General features: G+C 46.6%; 1 protein-coding gene across 3 annotated transcripts in view; it reads left to right on the forward strand.

Annotated features, from left to right (window-relative positions):
- The window catches only part of ENTPD1 (ectonucleoside triphosphate diphosphohydrolase 1), a 33,376-nt gene extending 16,984 nt beyond the window's left edge, over nt 1–16,392 (forward strand). For all 3 annotated transcript variants that reach the window (XM_026061948.1, XM_026061949.1, XM_026061947.1), the window contains 9 exons: nt 7,215–7,348; nt 7,726–7,843; nt 8,773–8,923; nt 9,965–10,124; nt 10,804–11,040; nt 11,589–11,849; nt 12,569–12,688; nt 12,904–13,041; nt 13,196–16,392. In XM_026061948.1, the coding sequence (XP_025917733.1) occupies nt 7,215–7,348; nt 7,726–7,843; nt 8,773–8,923; nt 9,965–10,124; nt 10,804–11,040; nt 11,589–11,849; nt 12,569–12,688; nt 12,904–13,041; nt 13,196–13,402 (1,526 nt within the window). In that variant the 3' untranslated portion in view covers nt 13,403–16,392. The remainder of the gene's footprint in view (nt 1–7,214; nt 7,349–7,725; nt 7,844–8,772; nt 8,924–9,964; nt 10,125–10,803; nt 11,041–11,588; nt 11,850–12,568; nt 12,689–12,903; nt 13,042–13,195) is intronic.
- Nucleotides 16,393–16,659: the final 267 nt, after the last annotated feature.

Genomic DNA, 16,659 nt, shown 5'->3' on the forward strand with positions numbered 1-16,659 from the left:
GAGAAGCGCCTCCGAGGCTGCCGGGGCGCCGTGGGAACGACTCCCGGCGGCAGGAATGCGCTTTGCGCGCCGCGCTGCCCGGGGGCTTGGCGGCGGCGCTGCCCGGGTCGCGGCGGCTCCTGCCCGCAGCCCCCCTGCCATCGCTCCTGCGGCAGCAAACCCGTGCCGCAGCGCCAGTGGGAGCGAGGGACGTGGGGCTCGGCGCTGAGCACAAAGCCCCTCTGTGTCGCCTTCCGGCCAGGCGGTCGGCTGCGGGAAGGCAGAGAAGGGGCCTGTGTGCTGCCGGCTCCTTTGTTTCAGGATCTTGCTGCTGCTCAGCTTTTGCTGCCTCTAGCACCCTCCAGCTCGCAAGGATCGCCCTGCGCTCTTTGCCAGGAAAGTAGTGAGGGCTCCTCCAAGAGGTCCTGCACAGTTTCCCAGGGCCCTATCCCAGGCACAACTGTAAAAGGACCAAAAGGATGGGGTGCTCCCACCCCGAGCAATGCTGTAGGTATGGACAGCAGGGTGGTTGCAGGGGCAGCAGAAGTATGAGAGGAAGGAGGACAGCGTTAGGTTTGGGTGCAGCCTGGAGCTTTCCTGGGGGAGGGGGAGAACAGACTTGYTCAAGCAACTGCAGCTCTATCCCGTGAGAGGAGTGCATACCCTTTGCATTGCTCCTTGCTCTTGGAATACTTATGAATGCATCACCCTCCTTTTGCTACTTCCCTGCTTTCTGAACCCTAGGAAATAGAGCTGGGAGAAAAGAAAAGGAGTCACCCCCCAGCCCAAGGCAGGATCAGCTGGAAYGGTGCCGAGAGAGGGGACCCAGCAACCCCCAGCCATTTTTCTTATGGCTTACCCATCCTTACTGCCGGAATTATTTTCCTGAAGTCTAGCTTGAACTTCAGTGAAGTTCAGGCCCAACACTTTAGATTTTACCTCCAGTAGACATGAAGAGTAGCATATGTTCCTTTTTTTTTCCCCGCTGCTTTTCATTTGTCTGAAGGCTGTTCACGTGTCTCCCTTGCTCTTCTCTTTCTAAACTAAACAATCCAGTTCCTTTGATCTTTCCTCATAGGTCAAGTTTTTAGGCCTCTGCTGCTCTTGTCCTCTTCTGGAGTTTCTCCAAGTGGTCTAYATCTTTCTTGAAATGCAGTGTCCAAAATTGGGCATAGAAGTTCGTATAAGGCTTTACCAGTGTTAAATGGAGGAAGGATTACTTCATAAGCTACTATAGCTACAAGAATGTTTTCTCTGGAACTGCTRCTTAACTAGTTGTTTACCACTTTCTTTGTGCAATTGATAATTTCTGAGTGTTATATTTGCTCTTGTCTGTAYTAAACCGAGTTGGATGTTTTCCCCAGGCTCTCTCCTCCATTTGTCAAATTTATTTGGAATTCTAATCCTAAGCRTGCTTTTGCTCCCAGCTTGGTATTATCGCAAATGTAAGGGCACGTTCTTTATTCCATCCCCCAGCTTGTTTACAAAAGCATGTGGGTACATGGCAAGGACTAGTTAAAGCACTCTGTCTGTCTAGCCTAGATGCACGAGTCTGCAGTCTTTTGAGACTTGTAGGCAGGGCTGTGTGATGTCAGTCAAGTGTCTCTGAGAGATGATTTCTGAGCAAAAAACATGATAATGTTTTCACAAGYCTCTAGCAGCCTAAGAAAAAGAGTTTTGAGGAATCTGAAGTGCTCCGCTTTTGCAATATGTTTTGGCCTGAAACAGGTGGTTTACGTTATTTTGCAGCAAAATCTTCCCATGTAATGTGACCAGGTCCATGGAAATGTTTGAGGAGCATGTGTGGATGAAAAAAGAGGCAGATGAAGACAGGAAGTCAGATGGGGACAGAACTGAGCAATAGGTTACAGAATTAAAACTTGTGTGGAGAAAATTTCAGGAGAATATTGATAAATGAAGTAGCTTGGCTCTTCCAAGTGCTTATGAACGCGAATTTTGATCCCAGTGAGTCTGAAGAAAGGAATGCCTTTCAGGTCGGTGCCTCAGAAGCTGATGCAAGTTCAGCATCCTCGCTGAGCATACAGTTTCCCAGACAAATTTCATAATTAGAAAAGCTCACTTTCCCTCAGTGGGAAGATAATGCGGGTACCCCATATGCACCCTTGGTAGAACGGCAGCACTAGCCATTTGCATCCTCTTTCACTGCCATCACTGCAGGCAGAACTTCAGACACGAGCTCTTGCAGTTACTAAATACGCACAGACCATGTTGTGAAGTTGCTCTCTACAGGGCTCTCTGCTGACCTGGGTGAGGTTCATTTGCAAGCACCTGCCCTGCAGCCTTGCTGAGGGATTCGGGCACCCTTCGGCCATGGGCGCCTGTGCTCATTCGGATGCTTCTGGCTGCAGCTGGCAGTCAGGCAGGCAAATTGTTGCTCCTTGCTTTAAAAACACAGTGGCAACTGATTCATTTCTGTACTGTTCCCAATTTTCCAGTCTTCAAGTACACCTGTTTCAGTGGGCTCTCAGGTTGAGGAACTCCACAGAATATATTTGCATTTGCTGGGCTGTGTGATTGCATGAGCAGCCAGCAGTTCTCTCCCAAAGAAGGGAAGTGTGCTTAGGAAACCAGTCATTGGAGAGGCTCCCAACAGACTGCAGCAGCTCCATGGGTGATCAGCAGCAGAGCTAATTGCCAGCTGATGGGCAGGATTAATAAAACACTGTCTTATTCTCTATTGTCACCCCAAAACTCATGGGCAACAGCCCATGTCTCTTGGACCCTCTCTTCCTCATAGCTTGCAGTCTGGCCAATTTGATTAAATGTAATCAAACGAGCATGAAGGTGACAGTGAGGAATTGTCTCTTGATGTGRCAGCTGAGCAGTTTATAGAAAGAGGATGCTCTTGCAGGGGGACCTCCTGTGATCCCTTCTGTAACAGGCTGGCTGTGAATTTCTGAAGAAAAGAGGAATCATTATCTTTACCTGTTATACTAAGCCAGAGCTTAGAGCTGTATTTGTGTTCATTAGAGGTGATGGGTCGCAGTGAGGCTATCTGAACTGAGCACGCAGACCTTTGGCCCATGGCCTTGCACTGTACACAGCATCTCTCCTTTTCTGTTTGACAGTCCTAACTTCAGTCCTTATGTCAGCCTCTGTTATTGCAGCTCTGGAAGCAAATAGTTGCCTGATTTCTTTTAAGATTTGTTGTTAATTCTTGTTGGGTAAGAAGGGAGTCAGGAGGTGGGCAGCCTTGGCTGTGGGTGACATCTCCTGGCTCACAGACATGCCAATGACTTAAAGTGATTTCAGCTGGAGGAACAGTTTCCTATTTGTCTTGAAGCTCTACAGGACAACAGGGACAATCCTGCTTGCTTGCCTTCACACAGAGCTGCCTCCCACGCTTGTGCCGTCTTTCCTGGGTTATTCACTGAGAGCAAAAGGGTTTCTGCAGCAAAACTGCTGTCAGCTGAAGTGGTTGCCAATGTCACTCTCAGTCGATGGCTAACTCAGAGCCAGAAAAGTTATTAGATCTGTTTATGTTCTGGGCCCTGCACCAGTCACTGGGTGGAGCTAGTGGTAACCCTGCGAAAAAAACAAAGAGACCAAAATTAGAAACAGGCAGAGATGCCTGAGCAGCTGGGCTGTGCTCCAACATCTGGAGAGTGCTCGATGCCTCTGCAGCTGGGCAGGACTCCAGCACCAGGCAGCTCTAAGCTCTGGGGTGGAGAAGAAGAAAAGCAGGGTAACTTGCTATGCCTACTCACAGCCTTACATGATTTTTCTTATCTTCGTTTACAGTGGTCACTATGGGAGAAAGCGCGGAGATTTGTCTCTTTGGGTTTGGGCTTCCAGAGGTGGAAGTTTGTGCCTTCTTAATCTTTAGCTGAGGAAAACTGCTGCTGGAAAGTCCTAGGGCTGGCRAGTCGCAGAGGTTGGTAGTGGTGGTACTGCCCAACTCGGTGGAGATTGAGCAGTGTATTCAGCAATGTTAACAYAGGGAGCTGGAGGATTACGGGAAATAAGTTAATTCCCTAGTCATTGCAGCTCCTGCYGTTATGCCTAGACATGAGGGAGCTAACCAAGCCTATAGGAAGGGGAACTTGTTCCAATACCTCTKCTTTCTGAGCAAATGGCAGGTGAGTTTTTTTTTTTTTTAATTGCATTAAATTCTGTATCTGGATTTGCAGTGTTTCTCAAAAAAAAATCATGTCTGTATACTTAAAAAAACCCTTTTTTTTTGGAGGTTATTTTGCTAAGTTACCTTTTGGGCTATGTGTATCACTTGCATGACACCTTTTTGTGTGTGAAATGTTTCAACAAAGTACTGTTTGGTAGCATTGGAGTTCATGCAGATCAATGCTCTGGTAAGGGATACAACAATGAACTCATGTAATTACAACCCCAAGAGTCCTGGCAAGGGTTTATGATATTGAATTAAAATTCAGCAGGCAGAATTCATGTTCAGGGTTAAGGCAATAATGTGCCTTGGAAAAAAAAAGACTAATCTCAGGTTGAAGGTAGGAAACATAATTACCATTATGTCTCTGCCTACAGACAAGGGATTTCTACGCATCTTTATTTGAATAGTCCATTTTAGTAGGAAAATCATTTCTGATTTGGTGCTAATGCTGCTACTTTCAAAGTGTTGTTGCTGAAAAAGAACAGCAGAAAAACAATCCCAATCACAACAAGTGAGCTTGAAAGTCTCGGAGCTGATGCAAAGGCACCCATCCTTCAATCCTACAGCACTRAACACCCAACATTAGTGGCTGCCTCGCGGCAAGATCTCAGAGTATGGGTGGCAATGTTTACGTGGATTGGCTATGCAACTGTCAGTGGTAGTTCAGTTTTCAGGCGTGCTGGCTTCACATCCATATCGTGCAGCTTACTATGCACTAAATCATCTGTTTGTATTCAATTTCCTGGTGTTAAAATAATTGTGTCTTCAATGGACGTATTCAGTGCTATCATAAGCTGAGCCAGCCTCTATCTTCATCAAGAAGAAAAATCTCCCAGCAGTTTTACTCCGGCATCTCTAACCACTTCAAGCCACGAGTTCTGAGGCTTTTTTGAATAAAACTGTATAAAATGCTTTCTTCCCTCCTACTGTCTGGGATGTGCACTAGGCTATTTTTTTAAGCTGCATTTTTGGAGCTATTGGCAAGCATGCTGTGCCTCTAGCAGGCACTCCCGAAAGTAACACCGCTTCCAAATTTCACAGTTAGCCTCAGCGGATTTACACATGAGCACGATGAGAAAGAGCCAAAGCTCCAGGTCAGTGTTAGGTTTCTTATGGACCTGCCTGGTGGTGGTGGTGGGTGGGGGGGAGGATTTCAAAACAAGTTCAGCCGGCACTTTTAGGTCCCATTCTTTTTAGGTAGGTGGGAAGAAAATACCTGTCTGTGAATGTAAAGTTAGAGATTTCCAGAGCTCCGTTGCTTTTTTCATGCAGGCCAACTTCTGAAAGTAACCCTCAGATTTTGGATCATTTCTAAGGTTGGGTAACATTTTGTCTATAGTTCTGGTGTCTGGAACTAACTTTCATGTGAACACAGAAGCCATTCCTGTTCGGGACTTGACAGCTTTTCATATTTATATGGCATGCTGTGGAGTGCCAGGTTGGATTTGGAGCATTGACGCAATATGGCCTGAGGGCTGGAGAATGAGCTCTGGAACTCAAGTTTTGGCATGTGGACGCAAATCAAGTTCAGTTACCTCACCTGGAGCTTGAACGTGGAATAAGTTGCCCAAGTTAAGGTGTTTACTTTCACAGAGGTATGGTGACCCATAGCATGCTCTAAATGTCTCCTAAACCTGAGTGTTTGTGTGTAAAAAGAGGAACTAGCACCTGTGTGAGCAGTTGGACTATCAGTGCTTTTGAATATGGAACACCAGTGCTGGAAGAAATGAATTTCAAGCCATAGYGGGAGCGGGCATGTCCCCTAGATTGCTGAAGCTATTTGTTCAGTTGTAGTTGGTGAATTTACAGCTGGATTATAAATGTGGAAAATACTTTTGCTGATACCCTCTCTGGAGCTGTGTGTTGTAGATGGTATTTTATTAAATATACCAGATGGGCTGAGCCTGAGCTATGAAGCGAGAATTCCTTCATGGGATATATGAGTGACACAAAGGTGCAAAAATATGAAAGAGAGTATTATGCCAGCTGCTAACAAATGTGGATATATATATCGATAATATATATATATATATGCTGGTTCTGAAAGCTCAAATGCYATGTTGGTTCTGAATTATTTCCACCAGCCATAAATGGCTTTGTTAGAGAATTCTACTGCTAAGCATGTGTTCTCAGACATAAAAAGTGGATTTGCTACATAGGTCATACCAAATGAATTAGTAACAGTTAAGGGATGAGATTGTTATGAGTTTAAATATTTTGCAATTAGAGTGATTTTAAAGCATGTAATGCTTAAAATACAAATTAACAATTAATGAATTTAATTAAGATTAATACAGGTTAATACATAATCTGGTCTTGTGAGATGTGGTATCAAAAATCTCTGTAGGTTTCTTAAAAAGGCTATGGAGTGCAAATCATATTTTCAATACATCATTGCCAAACTGCAAACCAGCATTGCTTAAACTGTGACTGAAATGTTAGATCTCCTAAGCATGTTATCAGTGATGAGGATGATGTAAGTTCTTACAAACGCTGTAAAATCCTGAAGCACAAAGTATGCTATGATGAATTGTCACAGGAGTTAAAGCTTTTGGCTCCAAACGACTATGCTGTTTATGTGTCAGCAGTATGTAATGTTCTTTTAGCATCTTAGTGATTAATGAACCAAGGGCAGAGCCGTAGCAGAAGCTGGTGCTTGCCCCATACCGATGCTCTTGCTCTACCATTGCTCAGTCGCATGCAGTTATTTCAAGGACCGGTTAACCACAAGCTCCATCTTCAAGTTCTCCTTCATCACCACTGAGCACAGGGCAACCTGTGGAGATGCAGCGCGGCCCAAGAGAGTAGATCCATGGGACAGCAGGGCTGAGCTCTGCCTCCATGAAATCCCACATGACAGAATGGAGCAGGAGACCAGTGCAGGGGCTGGCAAAGGTGGATGGGGACCCAGCTTGCAAGTCAGTGCTGCTACCACTRTTCAGACTCAGCACGGATGCAGAGCAGTAGCACTCAGCATGGGCACAGATGCTGCAGAACAGAAAGGGACCGTGGGAGCATGCCTGAAATCCTTTGGGGTGAAGTAAGATGGGTACTGGGATACTAACAGTCTCCTTTTTTGTTGTTGTTGTAGTCACAGGTACCAAACCAAAGATGTCCTGGACAAGAAAGATTCTGCTCATCCTGGGATTTCTCTCTACTTTGGCTGCAATTGCTTTAATTGCTGTAGCAGTGACCCAAAACAAGCCACTTCGGAAGAATATTAAGGTATTATGGGGTGGGGTGCTTATAGGAAAACAAGTGAAGTGGAAGAGATAGGGGCCCATGTGCTCCAAGGCACCTCGCTGTCCTTGCTGGGTCTGGCTAATCTCTCTTTCTGACTCCATGCACCTAGCAAAAACAGATGCAGCTTCCCAGGGGATCATCTTTTAAGTTCTCAGTCCCAGTGTTGCTACTTGTGTGCTCTCGCATCCTTTTGATGGAAACTTTGAACTGAAGTGCTACTGAGAAAAACTGAGACAGCATGTTCCTACAGCCACCAGATATGCAGTTTATTTCTGTTCCCACCCCTGTGTGTGAGACCACCATGTGCATGTGTCCAATTCAATGGCTCAGATATGATGGTGGATCTGTTTTGTCCACAGTATGGGATTGTGCTGGATGCGGGGTCATCTCACACTAACCTCTATGTGTATGACTGGCCAGCAGAGAAGGAGAACAACACTGGGGTGGTGCAGCAGGTGGAGGTGTGTAAAGTCGAAGGTAAGAGGAGAAGAGGGAACTGTGGAAGGGGCATGGGAGGAAGAACAGATACGGCAGCCTAAAAGGCTGGGGGAGTAGAAACTTGGAGGAAGAGGCCAATAGTGAAAACAGTATTACATCTGTGAGCTAATGTATCTCCCATTGCTTCCCACTGGGAGCCGTATGTGCCTGCCCTTCCTGAGAGGAAAGTTGGTTCCATTTTTCCCTTCTTTTGGGATGCAAGGAAGTAAGTGGTTTTTTGGAAAGAACTACTCTAAAGAATGCACTTTCCCTCCTCTAGGCCAGGTTTGCCCTCTGTTAAGGCCTCTGTGCAAGCCAGGCATTGTGCTTGATGGCCATGGTTGCTCAACTTGCTTTTGCATAGGAAATGGTTTATTGTTTTTTTATTATACTTAATTGCTACGTGGATATTGTATTGTTTAGGAAGGCATAAAAGAAGGTATAAAACGTGTCTCATTGAAGCCCTCATCACTAATTTCTTGCCTGCTCTGCACAGACTGGGTACAGATCCCAAGTGCTGCAGCCATCCCCACATGCCTGGGGCTTCCTTGCAGCTCTTGCCTGCCATTGCAGGCACCCAGGCAGCGAGGCCCTGGCTGGCACAGCAGAATGGGAACTGCTGCCAGTCACGCGTCTGGTTAGAGAAAGGGTTGATGCTGTAGCATTTGTAAAAGACCTTAGGAGGGGAAAGAAATGATGTGGACAGGATTTTCCTGTTTAGTGAATTTATTGTGTGAGAGGTTTATGGGGTAAATCTTTGGCTAAGGCTAGAAAAATGTGATGGTTGAACCTGATGTTGCTGCCTCTGATAGTGATGAGGTTTAACGTACAGGGCTTGCGCCAGGACTCTGAGGTTATGCTTGGAGACTGTGAAGTGTCCTGATTTTTTTTTTTTTCTTTTTTCCTCCTCCCCCCTCCCCCCCTTCCAGGCTCTGGGATCTCAGGTTACTCCCAGGCCACAGAGAAGGCAGGCCCCTCTCTGATGCAGTGCTTACGGAGAGCTGAGGAGGTGATTCCCCCAAACCAGCACCCAGAGACACCCGTCTACCTCGGTGCAACCGCTGGCATGCGGCTTCTCAGGTACTGCAGGGCTTGTGGCCACAACCCTCCGCAGTGCCGAGCGTGGGGGCCCCACGGATGCTCTGCAGGTGCCTTTTGGCAGACTGCTGGGGCCGCCCTGGCCCTGGCAGGGACCCGTTCAGTCCTCAAAAAAGGCACAGCCCTGTCTGAGCCCTTGTGAAACAGAGCCTTGTAGCTGGCTGAAGACCTTTGAAATGCTGCAAGTTTGCGCTTTGCCCAAATACCCTCTGCTCCCCCTGCCGTCTCCAGGCCCAGCCTGTCCTGTCTTGCTAGAGTCTTCCTGTGCCTTCCCCTGCTTGCCCAGCAGATCCCTTTCTGTCTGCTCCCGCCTTCCCCTTTCGCCAGCACCCACATGCTATGCAGAGATGCCAGGAGGGTAGTCATCTCCAAGCTGGCGTATTGAGGGGATGCTCAGACATCGCCCACAGTCTAGTATTAGGCCTGATCCAGGATTTTTGTGCCCAAGAACGTATCTGCTTTCTGCAACTGTAGCAGTTGGTCCAGTAAGAGATCTTGCAACTCCCCACATACCTTGGCTCACGTCAGAGCTAAGTTAACTTTATAACCGTATGCATGTCCTTCTTTAATTAAGATATGTGATTTTCATGAAGTGCCCCAGACCTATTTCCTGACTGGGGCAGAGAGCTAATCTAATGTGTGTATTGCCAGCGGAAACTCCCCTGAGGTACCAAGTGGCATGGTTTTCCTCTGTAAGGGTGATGGTGAATATCGGGAGGAACATCTGTGGTGTGATCCCCTCTTCAGCGTGTGCTCTGGGAGAGCTGGGGAGCTCTGGTCTCTGCTCCAGTTCCTGCTCTCAGCTTCAGGGTCTGTAAGCACCAGGGCTGGTGATGGCTGTGCTGTCGGGGTGTGACCCAGAGAGGAATGAAATCAATTATAGCTGGATGTATCCCTATGAACTACTGTTCTATTATAATTAACTTTTGGTGGGGATTTGCAGTCAGCCTGCTCAGAGTAAAGCCCCYGGGTTGCAGAGAGCTGTCAGCCAGAGTCACTCAGTCCTTTCTTCCGTTCATCCAGCTTGGAGGATAAAAGTGCAGCTGACAAAGTCTTGTCCTCAGTAGAGAAGACACTACGCTCAGCTCCCTTCAACTTCCAGGGTGCCAGAATCATCAGCGGTCAGGAAGAAGGAGCCTATGGATGGATCACCATTAACTACCTGCTGGGCAGTTTCAAGCAGGTACTGTATCAATGGCAAGTCCGTATTTGAATCATTGGCTTACAACAATTTGTACACTATGCCTTGCAAGACAGTGTTGTAAGCATTAGCTTCCTTTTTAAGCCATTTAGCAGAGATCAGGAGTTTGCACATCTTGCCTCAGTGATTATCGTGAAATACAATCCATCCACTCAGCCTTACTAACTGGTGTCAGGATGTACAAGTGTAGTCAGGCTTAAAGCACTGAAATAAAACACCAACATCTTTCCCATGGATACAGCATCCTCCTCACTTCCTGTTCTAAAATATTTCTGTGCCTGGGTAAATATCTGCAAAGTTCCACTAAAAACTACTTGGTATTTGACAATGACTCTCTACTATAGAGCTTATAAATTTTGGGGGAGCTAAAATAGTAAGCTGACTGTTTTTTCACATAACAGTTGTATTAGATAACATGTTCTTAATCCTCCTGTGAACACTCAGACATAATTCATCTGTTTTTCTGAGCCTGCAACTTGTTCTTCTGTCTTGCTCCACCTCACATCCTACCCCCCTGCCATGGCCTTTCTTTCCTGTGTTCTGTGCTGCTGCTTCTCTCCTCCTAGATCTTTTGCCTTATCCCTGATTCTCTTTCTTTCTCTAAAATATATCCTCTCCAGGCCTGATGTATCTATCTTATTTGTTATTTTCTTTTTTTAAGTCTGGGTGGACAAAATTTCTGCATACCCTGAAATCTGTAAGTGAGACATCAGGAGCACTGGACCTTGGAGGAGCTTCAACTCAAATTACCTTTGTACCAGATGAAATTCCTTACGAGTCCCCAGAGAGCTGGCTGCATTTCCGTCTCTATGGCAAGGACTACAAAGTGTACACACACAGCTTTCTCTGCTATGGGAAAGACCAAGCTCTGAAGCGGAAACTGGCCAGGGACCTACAGGCAAGTACCTCTGTGGTTGCAGGTGGAGATCCTGGATCCCCCAGCTTTGACATACTGCTGTTGCACAAGTTGCTGTATCCCAGCTAAATGTCTCATCCTCTAGACTGCATTTAGGAAAAGTCATCAACCTCCGTAAAGACTGGAGAAAAAGCTCAGGAGATAATAGCCAAGATTTTCAAAAGTACTACTGATTTGAGGTGCTGTGATTCTTGGGCATGGGATAACAGGAAAACTGTGCTTAACTGAAGTATGCAGGAGAGATGGTTTTTCACCATCTCTGAGAATCCCAAATGCACAGCAACTTCAGAAAGTATGGTTGAAAGTAATTTGCCCAAGGTCCTATAGGGAGGCTGCGCTAAAATAAGAAACAGTACCCACATTTCCCAAATTGCAGTTAATGCCTTAAAATCATCCTCACCACTTTGACCTGACGTGTATCTTGGTGTGATGCATGGTGACAAGGACCTTGTGGCGACCCATCCAAGGGCTGTTTCCCAGGGTGTTACTCTAGGGTGGAAGGTAATTGCTTGGGTTTATCTTAATTTCAGACCTCTGAGAACGGCAGCCTCCTCGATCCATGCTTTCACCGGGGGTATCAGAGGACTATAAATATAAGTGACCTCTTCAGAAACCCTTGTACATCAGCTGAGAAAAAGCAACTTCCTTTCAGCCAGCTGTACATACAGGGAGAGGGAGATTATCAAAAGTGCCGAAGAAGCATCCAGAATCTCTTTAACAAAACCGACTGTCCTTACTCCAGTTGCTCCTTCAATGGTATATACCTACCTCCATTACAGGGGGATTTTGGGGTGAGTCTGTGCATTCTTCAACTCTCTGTAACCCAGAATATCGGAAGAGCAGAAACTCAGAGTAATGCTAGAGTGTATTCTCCATGTCTGGGGCAGGAAGTCATTTACAAGATGTCTTTTTGGACATGTAACTACAAAAGTAGCACTGCACTTACTGTGAGGACAGAGCTTATAAGGGCTACCCAAGTAGCAATATCAGCCTAGCAGTACTGCAGCATTCTCATTTTAAGCAATCTTCTCTAGGCATCTCCTTGGCATGCTCCATTCACTGATTTATTTTTCAAAGCGTCCTTCCTAATGGCCAGCACCAAGGGAGACAGTCCTTTCAGAATGTCACCTCTCCTGTTTGTAGCGATATTGGCTGCACACTGATCTCAGCAGCTGTCAAAATGGGATTGCAGTTGCAATGGCAAGTAGCATTCACTGGATGCCACATGGCACCAATGCATGGAGGAGAGGGGATTTACTGAAGTGCTTCAGGATGCTGTGGTTAGTGAAGTTCCTCCCTGCACCCCACCTTTTGGGGGTCCTTAACTGTCATCAGCTCTGAGCAGTGTATCTGGAAATGACATTGCTCTTGAAAATATACCTTCTTTTGTGTCTGTGTGTATTTCTTGTATTTCTGCATCTCTTCAAAAAAAGCTGCTTTCTGCTGTGGACTTTCCATTGTCCTGCTGGTGCTGYGGCCCAGTCGGGTGAAAATGTTCTTTCTCCTTCAGGCTTTTTCTGCTTTCTACTTTGTGATGAACTTTTTGAACCTGACAAGTGAAAAAAGCCCTGTTGCTCTGGACAAAGTGGCCAGCGCTGTTCAGAGCTTCTGTGCCCGGCCTTGGCAGGAGGTGAGTAACTCTTGCAGCAGTGGCTTGGGCTGCCTCTCTGTGACAGGGTAGAGCACCCATGTGGCAAGTGCTGCTGATATCTTCCTGTAGGACTAAAGGGTTGGCGGTAATTTCCTAGGCATGAGTAGGAAGATCCCCGCAGCACCTCCAGTGAATACTCAGATGCAAGCCAGAGCTCTGGAAAAACAGAGCTTAACTGACTTCTCTCTCCCTAGGTGAAGCCAGCATATCGTCAAATAAAAGAAAAGTATCTGAGTGAATATTGCTTCTCTGGGACCTACATCCTTTCTCTCCTGCAAAATGGCTATGAATTCACTGAAGAGAACTGGCAAAGAATCCACTTCCTTGAGAAGGTGTGTTTCTGGGGGGGGGGGCTCTGCCCAGGTAACTCTTTGCAGCCTCTGCTGTACATCCTGACCCTTCTTCTGCAGGGGATGCTGCTGCCCTGGCAATGCCGTGGGCGGCCCTTGCTCCTCTGGTGCTGATCCTGCTCCTCTCTCGTTTCAGATTGGCAGCAGTGATGCGGGCTGGACCCTGGGCTATATGCTGAACCTGACCAACATGATCCCTGCAGAGGAGCCCGCCATGCCCCCTCTTTCCCACGGCAGCTACGTGGGCCTGATGGTGCTCTGTTCCCTAGTGCTGGTGTCCGTGGTCCTACTTGCCTGGCTGCTCTTCCACAAGCCCAAGTGCCTGCAGAAGGGGATTGTGTAGGAAGCGCCGTGGGGGGAGAGGGGCTGTGGCAGTCTGGCTGGGCAGGGCTAGAAGCTCCCCTGCAGAGCTGGCCTTCTACTGCAGAGCCCCTCTTGCCTCTCACTGAAGCTACTGACTGTGTACAAGGGCATTGACGACTTCTGACTCGCACTTGCACTGACAGAGGTTGGGACACCAGGCTCGCCACCATGCTCTACCAAGGGCAAACAAGCTGGCATCCCCTTCTTGAATGGGTTGTACTTTCATTCACTGAAACTTTGCTGCTTGTTGTTTTTTGCCTTGCTCACTGCAGTTAAAGATAAGAGTGGCAGCAATCTTTGGGAGCCAGTGCTCCTGCAAGTGTAATCTCAGGGTCACAGATGCCACTGAGCTCTTGGAAGTGATCACACGTCAGGTGATCCAGCTCCTCCTCCACTGAGGCAGTTCCCTAGAGCCCTTCCAGGTCAGAAACAGCGCCAGCACGCCTCCGACTCGCCTCCCTGTGCCCTTATCCGTTGCAGCTCCACCAGCTGGGTACAATACCCAGCTGACCGCCCCAGAGGCTGGCCGTGCTCCTCAGTGCTGCTCTGGCACAAGAAGGATGGAGAAACAGTGTGCTGGTGGTCACCAGTCCTCAGCTGGGCTCGGGCAGGTGTCTGCTCCTTTCGCAGATGGCAAAAAGCCTCTTTCCCACGTCTTCCTGATGCTGTTGCTGGACCAAAGCAGGCTCACTGTTATACTGAGCCATTCCCATGTCCCTAGGACAATTGTATACATCAAGACATGGGTTCCCAGGCATTTCTGATTTTTGCAGGAACCGTTCATACTGGCCAAGGATCCTGGACCAGTAGCTAGCACATGCTACAGGGACTCCGGTCCCATCTGCATGCCTACAGGTACCTACCCGCAAAAGCAATCCTGTCTTACTGTGCTGATCATACATCAGCCTCTGATCCAGGGAATATATTTATAAGGTCATGTTCCTTTAAAAAAAGACATCTGGCAGCAGTTAACCAGCACAAAAACTCACAGATTAACTCTTTGCATCAGCAAAATGAGTGAAAATTCCCCTTTCCTTACTTAGTGTAGATTTAACATCTCATAAGACCTAGGGCCTATAAGTCCACATACTGCAGCCCATCTTCTAGCACTCAAGTAGGGGGATGCCACTGACTGGGTTTATGCACCACTTCCATTTTTCCATTCTCTGGTCCAACAAAAAGAGAAGAGGTAAGTTGGAAATCTGTTTTTATAATGCTCAGAAACCACTGGTGCCTGTTTACCTGCCAAGAAATCTTCTCTCCTCCTAATAATCTGTATGTGCTAGAGCCCCAAAGAAAGCAGGTGTTGTGGGGAAAAAAGATGGCAAAGAAAGACCTTCACCTGTTTCCCCAAGCAAAGCTGCAGAAGGGTCAGGGGAGAACATGCAGTCAAGATAAACCTTTCTCCTTTCAGCAAGCCCTGTCAGAGCTCAAGGCTTTCATGCTCACCCAGGTTGTTCCTCTGTGCAGTGCAGGCCAGAGCAAGTCCCCCAGCCACTTCAGCTTCATGCCTAGAAGCAGAAGCTTTAACTTATTGAAGGACTTGAAAGCAAGGGAAAAATCTACCCTGTCTTATGTAAGATGTATGGGCAGTTCACTGTTCTTCCAAAAATCTGTGTCTTATTTCTGCTCTGAGTTGGTTGGCTTCAGCTGCTTTTGGATCTTGTTCTGTCTGTTTCAAAAAGATTAAGTAACTCTTTGCTATCAAAATCCCCCCCCCTTTTTTTTCTTGTTGGTGCTTGCAAGTCATCATCAAATCATATTAAATAGATTGACCTTCAGTCTGCAAAGTGCTTTGTCCTGACCTCACTTGTAGCTCTTGATTCAACTTTTTTTGAAATTTTTGATATCTTTTTGAAGTTTGGATACCAAAGTTTGCAGCAGTGAGTGGCAGTAGACTCTCTAATAGTGTATATAAAGGTAATACCATTTGTTAAGGGTCTGTCCCCTCTTCATGTAGCTCAGGGTCAGATCTGTTCTCTTAAGAGAATGTTTCATATGGGGCTATTTTGTTCAATTTAACTATTGCAACCAGGCCTTTTTCCCCTGCCATAGCATTCCAGAACAATCACTGTCTCGCAGTAAGCATTATTATCTTTTAACCTGAGATATTTTGCCTTCCACATGGCTGTACTGAAATGCATGCTATTCAAGGAATATTGCCCTAAGCAAGTGATCTAGATCAACCTGCAACTGATCTTTCTCCATACTGTTTATCCATTTACCAGTTTTTGTTTTATCTGCAAATATACTGAGACCTTGGGATTCATCTAGAACTGGAGTCTTCCTTCTGTTGTTTTCAGCAAAGATATATAGATGAGAGATTAATGGTATTTTTTGGCTATGGCTGGAAGGAATGTAGGAAGCGAGAGTGCCCTTCTGAGACACTGAGCTCCAGCCCTCCTTGCAACCCATTATATGTCCTGTGCCACCTTCCTTGTTTAAGAAGCCTCCACAAGCAGAGCAGGTACTCTGGAAAAATTTGTCTTGCCAGCGGACAGGTCCTTCTCGCTGCCTGAACAATATGAGAAAACTGCAGAGTAGTAATTCTTCTCCTGAGACCTCACCTCGGAGCCGGCAGCTGCCAGTGCTAGTTAGTTTTGTCTGTGGTGCTGGAACTGGCAGATCCCTCGGGAAATTTCTGAAACTGATGCAGGAACTCCATGGGGAAATTGTTGTGGAGAGAAAGCCTATGCCTGTCTGCTCTCCTGGTCCCCAGGAAGGGCTTATGCCAAAGGAAAAAAGGTCAAATAGAGAATCCGAGAGAACAGCTTTGCCAGCGTTTTGTATTTTTACTGGTATTGTTATCCCTAGACTCCAGAGTCAGGTGATCAGTTGTTACCTTCACTTTTTCCCTCCCACCTTCTCTCTCTGTCCAGTTTCAAAACAAAAAAAAAAAATCCTAGAACCTGCACCTTGTAAATGTGACTTAAATACAGCCCAAAGGCCCCAAACTGAGATAAATGCAAAGAATATAAATTCCTATTTTTCTTAAACCTTATCCTTTCAGGCCAAATTTGAAACAATCTTTCTGAAGGAGATACCAGAGGTGTTTTTTAAAACTCATTTGAAATGGTTAAGGCTCCGGGACTGGCTGACTGAAGGCATCCTGCTATAGTGAGACCTCTTTGTATCACTGGTTGTACTTGAACCCTCCCAGCAAAGGGTAAGATTTTTCTTCCCTGCAATTTTCTCTGCAATTGCAGGACGTGCTGTATCTAGGGAGGTTACCCCAGA

Source organism: Apteryx rowi, unplaced genomic scaffold (genome assembly GCF_003343035.1).
Source record: "Apteryx rowi isolate R43461 unplaced genomic scaffold, aptRow1 scaffold_188, whole genome shotgun sequence".
Classification (NCBI taxonomy): domain Eukaryota; kingdom Metazoa; phylum Chordata; class Aves; order Apterygiformes; family Apterygidae; genus Apteryx; species Apteryx rowi.